The sequence below is a fragment of the Triticum dicoccoides genome, chromosome 2B (genome assembly GCF_002162155.2).
Source record: "Triticum dicoccoides isolate Atlit2015 ecotype Zavitan chromosome 2B, WEW_v2.0, whole genome shotgun sequence".
Lineage (NCBI taxonomy): Eukaryota > Viridiplantae > Streptophyta > Magnoliopsida > Poales > Poaceae > Triticum > Triticum dicoccoides.
Window position 1 is genome coordinate 65,584,501 of NC_041383.1, and position 10,340 is coordinate 65,594,840.

General features: G+C 46.4%; 1 protein-coding gene across 1 annotated transcript; it reads right to left on the bottom strand.

Moving 5' to 3' along the window:
* Positions 1 to 325: 325 nt before the first annotated feature.
* LOC119360479 lies at positions 326 to 9,170 on the bottom strand. The gene is made up of 6 exons (XM_037626105.1): positions 9,008 to 9,170; positions 8,550 to 8,917; positions 7,925 to 8,225; positions 1,408 to 1,426; positions 959 to 1,289; positions 326 to 400 (listed from the first exon to the last, which is right to left on the bottom strand). Exons 1-6 carry the CDS (start codon positions 9,168 to 9,170, stop codon positions 326 to 328), a joined length of 1,257 nt encoding a protein of 418 aa, XP_037482002.1.
* Between the last annotated feature and the right edge of the window lie 1,170 nt (positions 9,171 to 10,340).

Sequence of the window (10,340 nt, forward strand, 5' to 3'; positions counted from 1 at the left end):
ATTATCATCATAGAAGTGTCATATGTATGACAAATTGCTTTTTGTTCGGCCCAAAATGTCACGGTTGTGTCTTTTTTTTGTAGTGCAAAGATTCAAGTATTTAACACTTGCAGGGTGACTTACCAAAGATTGCTGAGACCATCTGAGATACATGGCATTTTAAGCCGGATAATTTGACGGTTGTTTCTTCAAGAGCTGCCTCTGCCTTCTCAGCTCGATTGGTCAAAGCAATCTTTTCATCAGCCCAGGTCTTTTTCTCCATTTCAAAGTCTTTTTTCAGTTTCTCTTGTTCAGATACACTGAATTCAAACTTGGAGTTGGCTCTTTAGGTTTCCGTCTCTTGTGCTTCCAGGCGGTTCTTCAAGTCAGATATTTCTGATTGAAGTTGATTGGTGGTGGCCTGTACAAACACCGGGTCAAAATCACGACTGTTATCATACAATATTAAGTCCCAAGCCTTTTTGCAAGCAATAACACTTGGCACTTGGGGGCTAATGTCTACCGAAGAATTTTACCTAAGTGGCGGTTCATGAGAGTAAGTCCCAAGCACTTTGCAAGCAAGAGTACTTGGCACTTGGGGGCTAATGCATATTGCTGTTAAATTTTTACAAGTATTTTATTCTATACACGCATATGAAAGACTGGCTCAACCATGCTGATTAAGCCGGCCCTTGGGGACTATGAAGTAAGCCGGATTTCTTACATGTTTATCCAAATATATCACTAATGTTATTAAGCTTGTTTCTAAGTCTACAACATATTCATCATAAGCAATAGACTTGGGGGCTGGCATAAGTAAGGATAATTCAGTGAATGGGAGAATATATACCTCAAATTTCTGGCGCATTTGCTTCACCATGTCAACTTCGACGTCACGGCTGCTATGTACTTGGCTAAGATAGCCAGAAAAAACTTATCCAATACTCATATGAGTATAATCAGCGACATCAAACCTAACCTTGCAGCATTCCATAAGCTCCTCCTTGGCAGAACACTTGGCCAGCATAGTTGGTCTCCCCAGCTCAGCAAAGCCGGTCCTGGTAATCTCAACATCAACACTTTGGGGATCGTCTGTCTTGGCCGGGCTAGGGACTTCCGGGTTTTCAGAGCCATCCACGGCTTGCTCGGCAGGCGGGTCAGCGGTTGGTGTTGGCGTCTCATGAGCTGGTTCAGGTGGCGGCTCATGAGCAGAGGCCTCAGGCGCGGCCGTCCCAAGTTCCGGCTCTTTAAAAATCAGCTCTTCGGCCGGCTTGTTCTTCTTCACCTTCTTGCTAGGCTTTGCTTTTCCGCTGCATAAGATCAAAAGATCAGTACAAATATAGAGAATTGAAATGAATACAGAAAAAGCAAGTCATCGTTACCCTAGAGCGGTCTTGAAAGCCGGCAAGTTGGACTGCATTGAGTTACCGGAGGAAGGTGAAGTTTCCTGATAATTCGAGTCAGAAGAGTTGAGTGATTGACGAGTAAGACCCGCCAAAGGATAAAAGGGATTTAAATCGGAGGTGACCTCGTTCTGGCGCTTCCTTGGTGTATTGGGTAAGCCGGAGGAGAGTTCCATGTCCTTGCTGGTCCGGGTCTGCCTCCGGCTCTCATGAATCTGTCACTTCAAAAGAAATTGAAGATCTTGATAATCCAAGGGATGTGAAAATCTTACTTTCTGGGTTACTCTTCGGATTTTCTGTCTTGGCAAAGGCTCGGAGTCGGAGGAAATGATAGTTACCTCTTCATCCTTTCCATGACTTGTTCTCGTGTCCTCCTGATGATAATCAGTGTCAATAAGGTGGTTAAAAAAGGAGCCAAGAGAGTCAAGGGCTACCTCCGACTCAGAAATATCTTCTAGTCGAAGCAAGTCAGAGGCGGTGGCCTTCTTTCCCTTCTTCTTGGCGGCTTATTTCCTGGCGGCTCTCTTAGCCTTCCTGGCTTTCTTCGCAGCCTCGTGATCATATTTTGCTTTCCAAAATTTATCATTAGCCTGTGAAAATCAGCAAAGGTTGAGTACAGACAAACATCAAGGTTAAAGGTAATTTACTCAGGTTGGCGGCTTACCGCTAGAGCCGGGTTAGCTTCGCACAAGGGACTTAAGCCCACCTTACCACAATCTGCTAGGCTTTCTTTCAGGAGTGATTTTGCATGTCATCAATGACGTGGTCCGGTAAGTTGTTAGAGCTGTGCTGCAGAGGGTCATCTTTCTTGCCCGTGTAGGTACACATCAGGCCAGGGCGGCGGCTCAACGGAATGATCTGCCAGGCAAGCCAAATCCGGACCAAATCGATACCATTTAGCCCGTTCCCCCAAAGAGCCTTGATTTTAGCCATAGTGGGGGCGAGCGTCTGGCGCTCGGCGGTTGTAATCTTGTCAGGAAGTGGATGATTGGACTCAAGACGCAGAGCATGAAAATCAAGCAGAGGATTCTCATCAGCCGGAGAAGTGTCTTGGCAATAGAACCATGTTTGGTTCCAGTCTTTGGGATGACTTGGTGGATTGGCATAAGGAAAAATGACGTCTCTCCGATGCTGGATTGAGACACCGCCAAGTTCCAAGCTTTGTCCGTTGGCACATTCATTCTGGCGGTTCAAATAAAATAACTCTCTGAAGAGTAGTAAGCTGGGCTCTTCTCCAAGATATACCTCACCGAACACTTGAAAATTGCAAATATTAGACACGAAATTGGGTCCGATGTCTTGAGGATGGAGATCAAAGAAGTGCAGGACGTCCCTGAAGAATTTTTTGTCGGGTGGTGAAAACCCCTGGTTCATATGATCAGTAAAGACGATGACCTCCCCCTCCTTGGGCTGAGACTTTTCCTCTGTTGGGTCAGGAGCACGATATGACATAACTTGCTTCTTTGGAAGATAGCCAGTCTTCACAAAGTCATCAAGCGTACTGTCTAGGACAATGGATCTGACCTAGTTGCATGAAGTGGGTGGTTTGGGAGGCATTGGGATGCAAGCCTAAGAAAGAGTAAAAATTTCCGGTTCAAATTTAAGCCAGTGCATATTCCATATGGCGGCTTATAAACGGGCCTAATGGTATATGGCTAATTATGTCAGATTATTTAAGGCGCCATGAGCGCCATAAGCAGTTAAGTTATCTAAACCGCCATGGGTGGTCAAGATTATCAATTGAGCATTGCCTTCTTAAGTCGGTGATAAGAGTCGCCATGGCTAGGTGGATCTAACAAATACAATTTTTGCCTAAGTGTTGCACAAACAAGTTTCACAGGTTGCAGCTATTATTTTTGATCAAACGGCTGTTCAGAAAAGAAAATATTCTAGACCTAAAAACCTAGTACAGAGGAGTTCGCGAGTTCTAATGAGGCCTCTTTACAAGAAAAATGGATCTACTATCATAACAAATGGACGCAAAACAACTACCGCATGAGTTCTATATTACTTTTGCATCTGAAGAGGCTGCAGTGGAAGAACTACGAAGAAACTGTGATGAACCATGAAGAACACAGAGGAACTTGAAAACCCTAATGTGGATCTGAGGAGGGGGAAGGCGAAGACTTACATCTGTAGATCTACTGCGGAGGGTCGCCGCCGTTCTCTGGATTGACTCAGGTTGATGCAGCGGCCGAGGTCGAGGAAGACGAGGTGCTCTGCGGCGGCGGCGGAGCTCGAGCGGCAGTAGGGTTGCGAGAGGAAGAAGATGAGGAAAGGGGAGAATGAGGAAAGACCTGGTCGTGTCTATTCATAAGGGAAAACTGATAAGTGGGCGCGAAAAACGAGGAGGCCGAAAACATGGTTATCCAGCTACAAGGACGCCTCGTTTCTCGGGATGGTCATTAGGATAAGGATCTGTTGAGATACGTTGGACAAAACGTGCATTAATGGCAGATGACGTCATGGCGGGTTACCACAAATCCGAAGGATGACGTCATGGCGGGTTACAAAATTTTGTACAAGCAAAGAAGCAGAAGATTTTTTTTAAGTGTTGAAGATTGACATGAACTAGTTCAAATCAATCTGGGGCCTAATGTTGGGGATATAACTATTAGGTATGACCCGCCCAGGAGGGGCCGGGTTATACCTATAAAGACTCTTGAAGCCCAAGACAAGCTTGAAGATGGCGGTTCAGTTAAGGGCCCAAAGCCCAAAGGCAACTTAAGGCCCGTGGAGATAAACCGTCATGTGTACATAACTTGTATTGTAAGGCAAGAATAGTTAGAGACCGAGCCGGACACTGTTTATGAGCCGGCCGGGACTCTGTGAGTCCCTGGGCATCGACCTCTGTATATAAAGGGACGAGCCGGCGGCGGTTCAGGGCAAGTAACATCATATTCAGAGCTAGGTCAAGCGATTTCGCTCCCTGGTAATCGAGACATAAGCAATCCTACTCAAAACTGGATCGTAGGTTTTTACCTTCACCGTAAGGGGCCGAACCAGTATAAACCCCGTGTCCTTTGTCTCGATTAACCCCTTTAAGCTTCCTAGTTGCGATGGCTCCACGACTAAGTCCTTTCACTAGGACATCTGACGTGACAATTCCATGACAATCACCCCCTTTGATACCTTGATTATTGTCACTTTGGGCTCTCCTATCTAGAACAATAACATGTGCACACTGGCATGCATGATCCAAATACATAGATATTTATAGAAACACATATAGTTCAGATCTAAAATCATGACACTCGGGCCCTAGTGTCAAACATTAACCATAGCAAAGTCATAGCAACATCAATCTCATAGTATAAATGATACTAGGCATTAAACCTTAACAATTCCGGCAAGTATTTCATAAGAGAGCGCATCCAATTACCATCCTATAGAGAAATTACTCACACATGAGTTGGGATCATGAAATTAACGATGGAGGAGTGATCGGGGATGTCGATGGCGAAGAATCAAGTTTAAGCACCAGTTGAAGTATTTTATATGACTTTAGGATTTCTCTAAAACTAACTACGGTGGAGGCCTTGGTGTGTGTTGGAAGTTATATTAAGGATTCCCACAAAAACTTGAATGTGGTGGTGTGTTTTTCATCCTTTTCTTTATTTTTACCATCTTATGTTATTGTCATGGCTAACTTTCAACCATTTAGGATGGAGAGGAGGATGAGGAGGAGGATGTTCGACTCCGTTGGATTGCAACTGTTAGTAACTACATTAGTTTTTACTATTTCTTTACATATGTCACTTGTCATACGAGCCCAACAGTTACAACAACTATTGCTATCTGCAGACTCTCACGTGGATGGCACTATTTTGACATCCAATGCAAAATATATCCACGTGAGGCCGAGGGCATGACATCCTGCAACAAAGACACTAAAGATACCAATTCTTAAACAACAACAGAGGTTAGGCGATTATGCAGGTTAGATTCAATACCGAAACACACAATATCTGCCAACAAACTGCCCAATCGAGTGGGAGAAGAGGTACGGGAAGGAAGAGGGGCTAGTGGAGTAGGTGTATGAGCAACAACATGAGAACTTGAAAAAATATGGTATCTCAACTGCGTGAGCAACAACAGTTGACGACGAACTCTTGAACCCTGCACATGTTAGGACAAAAGCTATTTTTTTGTAGCAGTGGGATTTGGGTGTTGATTGTTTTGCATAAAAAGGAGCACCTGGAAACAGGAGCAACAAACAGGAGCACGATAAACCTATTGAGAAAAAAATATATTATGTGTCAGTTATGGCCATATATAAGCAGTTCATGGCATATTTTTCACCTTTTGGTTTTGCCTAGCAGAGAAGGTGTAAGCTGTTGTGAACCAGCAAACTGAAGAAATCCCCGGACTGTGCTTTGGTGATGTGGCACTTGATACAAATTTCCCTTCTCCTAATTATCTAGGTTCAGATGATCCGACAGTGTTTACCCATTTGTTTACGGGTCCAAAATTGTCTTTGCGAAAGAGCCAGGCCAATCTGGCACAACACAGTGCTATTTCTTTTTGAAGCTTCGGACTATTCTAGCATAAGACATTTGTTGCTTTAAGGCGAAGTTAAGGACTCTAAAAACACACAAAACAGCAGAACGAAAAACATGATCAACAGCTCAAAGGAAGAACCCACTGCATTCTTCATTTCTAAAAGGAACGAAGGAACATCAGCTAATTGAAAAAGCTACTGCATTTTCCAGTTACGTGAAATGCATGATCCAAAATTTTTGCAGAACCATCAACTCATTGCAAGTACCCTAGGCAGTCACATCACAAAATTTTCGCTTTGTCTACGAAACCGTGGCAATCACATCACATGATGAATGTCAGAAGGGCTACTACATTCCAGCATCACTACAAAACTGTTCAGCCATTGGTCGCAACACTTTCAGTAGTTCTAGAGCTGCTGAGTTTTCTGAATCTGTATCTATCCATCTATAGGCAAAAGTTGACGCCATCATATCCGCGGCAGCAAAACTTGTGAACAGGTGAATTGTCGGGACTCCCGCTCTGATCTTCTTCTACTGTGCATCGACATCCGGGTATCGCAGCGCATCGTAGCCTGAATTAGCAGAAATTATGAGCGAGTTAGGCGGCAGACCAATAATGAACAACAAGATCAAGAAGAAAAAACCTGAAACAACATAATGTGCAAGGAACTAAAGATTTTATACACTATTGTAAGAAACTACCTAAATTTCATTCACAGGTTAGAAAATTAATAACCTCTCTGCATAGATGACTGACTTGATTTGGCTTTTTAGCCTCTATAATTTCTACTGGCGTCAAATGTTACAAAATGGAAAAATTAAATTATATATGAATCAAGGACATAAATGTGCAAGTAGCTTGATAAATCCACATGGCACCTACTATTTCCATCCAAGTACTTTTACTTTTCTACAAGACTACAACAGTTTCAGACAACTCCCAAGTCCGAACGAAACATATCATAACATCCTTTTTCCAAGCACGACTAGATTAGAACTCCACTAAAGTAAGACTCCAAATATCATGTTAATGCAGCAAAATAGTATGTACAGCAACATCTGTTCACTAAAGTAAGTGAAGTGAGATGACTGAAATTGATTTGGCCTTTTAGCTTCTATAGTTTCTACTAGCAGTAAACATATGGAATGGACGAACTGAATTATCTGAATCAAGAACAGAAATGTCCAACTAGCTTTGAATTATAAATCCACATGACACCTACAATTTCCATCCAACTACTTTTACTTTTCTACAGGATTACACCTGTTTCATACAACTCCTAGTTTCTAACAAAATGTATCACAATATTACAGGTCATGTACAAAACCTGAATACAAATCATGCGCAGAAACAAGATTTAAGTTTCCACTGTTGGAACCTGAATTTTGTTCACAGGTTATTCAGCCCAAGTAAAATGGGCTAAATCAAATTGATATCACCATCTTCTGTGTTAAGGCTGAAAAGAGGTGAATCATCTGATTTGGGGTTTCAATTTCAGATCATCTTTTATCATGATTACAACAGTTGCAGACACCTCACACTAACAGTTGGAATGTACCACCTGAATTTCACTCACAGTTTAGAAAATTAGGATCTTCTTTTCAAAGGTGAAATGAGATGACTGAACCTGATTTGGCTTTTTAGCTTCCATAATTTCTACTAGCAGCAGATGTTATGAAATGGACTTACTGAATTATCTGAATCAAGGAAAGAAATCTGCAACTAGCTTCAGATCATCTATTACCATCCAACAACTTTTACTTTTCTACAAGACTACAACAGTTTTAGACAACTCCAAAGTCCTAAATTTGTTCACAGGTTATTCAACACAAGTAAAATGGTCACCACCTTCTCTGTTACTTATCTACAAGATCAGAACAGTTTCAGACACCTCACACTAACAGTTTCAGATTTCAACAGATTCAGACAACAGTTTTTCAGAATTAGAACAATTTCAGTAAACTGTTCATCAGACCACAGCAGTTTCAGTAAACTATAGCAAAGTCTGAACGTCGTGGAAAACAAATGCTGCCACTAACCAAGGGTCCCGGTCAGGAAGACGACGATCTCGAGGGTCCCGCCATAGCCACCGTCGGGCAGGTCGACGACGAGCGGGGTGAGCCTCCCGTAGCGTCCCGCTCGGACGCACATGGCGATGTTCGGGCCGTCCACGACGACGAGGGCCGCCAGGTTGCCTCTCAGGCTGAGCGCGGACCTCCCCCTGAACCAGAACTGGCGCCAGGTGTTGACCTCATCGGGGTAGTACCCGTCCTCCAGCGCCCGCACGAACCGGATGCGCCGTCCGGGAGAAGTGAATATGGTGGAGAATCTTGGGTGAGCCTGCAGTTGAATAGCAGAGAATCTTGGTTATGCTCTGGAGATCAACAACTGCTCGAAAATTCAGCAAGAACAGAACTGCAATTCGCTCAATCGATAGGAACAATTCAAGAAGCGGGTCATGGCGAACTCACCGGGCCATGATTGGCAGGCATGCTCGCCTCTCCCAGGATGGGCTCGACGCCTCGGATCTTCCGTTCCGCTCCCCGGGAGAATCTTGGGCGAGTCTGCAGTTGAACCATTAGCCATGGTTATGTTCGGGAGATCAAGAACAAATTTGGCAACAAGAGAACTGCAACTGAAAGAAACGGGTCATGGCGAGCTCACCGGAAGCGGGCCAGGAATGGCAGGCATGCCCGCCTCTCTCAAGGGGATGGGCTCGACGATCCAGTACATCATGGAGCTGGCGTTGTCGTCGACGCTGACGCCGGTGGAGTTCCAGGGGAGGTACTTGCCGTTGGCGCGGAGGTAGTGGCCTTCGCCATGGCGGAGCAGGACGACTTCGTCCGCGAAGCCCGACTCGACGGCCCGCCATTTGATGGCCTCCACCTCCGGCTGATCGTAGTCGCGCAGCTCCGTGCAGAGGCCGTTGTGGCCTGGCCGCGCCGGCCTGTCCGTGGCGGCGAGGTAGCGGCCGTAGGCGGCGCTGTGGAGGAGCAGGTACGGGCCGTCTCCGTCGTCGGAGCTATCGCCGTCTCCGCCGTCGCCGTCTCCGTCTCCGGAGTCGGAGACGGAGAGGACGCCGGAGCCGGCGCGGGAGACGAAGCCGGAGCTGTCGCCGGAGCCATCTCCGCCTACGCCATTGTAGATGTGCACCGCCCACGCCGCGTTCATGGAGGCGCGGGGCTGGCTGAGGGTGACGCTCTCCCCGTCGTCGGTGGCGTGGAGGTAGGTGCGCTGCACGCGGCTCCGCAGCCGCACGTGGTGCCCGTCCTGGAAGCGGTCCATCGGTCGCCGGCGCGGATGCGATGGGCTGCTGCGCGGTGGGGAGAGGAGGGGTTCTTGGGACTCCGGCGAGGAAAGCTGTTGGTTGAGGCGGTTGCGTTGGGCGCCAAAGGCGATGTATTTCAAGGCGCGGTAGGTGTGGGCTTGCGGGCCGTCGGGCCGTACACTCAGCCCAGCCCACAGTACCGAACACTCTGCCTTCCCCCGATGTTCTGCCGGCCACAGTGAGACGCCTTTTTTCTTGACAATTGGACACCTCTTCATTCATTGTTGATCAAAGTTACATCAGCTAGCAAGAGGGAGATCCTTCTCCTCGTACGGAGTTAGGGTTTTTCCTCTCGGCGGCGCTCCCAGCCGTCGTTGAGAAAATTTTCTTCTTCCCTCCCCTTGATCTGGGCAGGGGATCGACTCGACTGACTTTGGCGATCAGCATCGCCGCCCTGGCCGGGTCTGCTGCCCCTTCTTGACCAGGCGGGCGGCTAGGGTTTTGGCTTCAACATTACCCGGTGTCTTCAGATCGGGTAAGGATTTCAGTCATGGCTGCGGAAGGTGCAGGAGGGTCGGCGTCTGCCGGCGGTTCCACTTCCGCGACAGAGATCGAGCAACTCATGGCGGAGCTGGGTCTCCAGGAGGACGATATGGATGATGTAGTGGTGGATGAAGATGTTGTTCCCCAACATGTTGCTAGATGGATGGCGGTGGCACGTGTGCACATCGATAAACCCTATAGTCTGGGGTGGTTCTTCAGGAACATGAGATCGGCCTGGGATCTCGCGCAGATAGTGAACTTCAAGCCCCTTGAATCAAATCTGTACACTATGCAATTCCACTGCCTTGCCGATTGGGAGAGAGTCACGCAAGAGGGACCATGGAATTTCAGAGGTCATGCGTTCATCATATCCCCCTATGATGGGGTGACTCAGCCATCTAAGGTGAAGCTTGAAACAATAGATATATGGATCCAGATCCCTGATGTACCAAGCCTGTTTGCACATCTGGTTCCGTCCTTGGCTGCAAAAGTAGGGGAAGTCTTATTCTCAGAAGCGGCTTCGTTTGACTTCACTGGAATTTTTTATCGTGTTTGGGTGAGAGTCAATGTCAACAAGCCCCTAAAAAATGCAGTGTCTCTGGTCAGGAATCAGAAGAGACAAATCTACCGGGTGAAATATGAGC

Coding starts and splice junctions, on each gene's coding strand:
- LOC119360479 (XM_037626105.1), bottom strand. CDS start 9,170: ATGGACCGCTTCCAGGACGGGCACCACGTGCGGCTGCGGAGCCGCGTG. Junction 8,918..9,007: donor CAATGGCGTAGGCGGAGATG/GCTCCGGCGACA, acceptor GCGACGGCGGAG/ACGGCGATAGCTCCGACGAC. Junction 401..958: donor AGCTTATGGAATGCTGCAAG/GTTAGGTTTGAT, acceptor GTGTTTGTACAG/GCCACCACCAATCAACTTCA.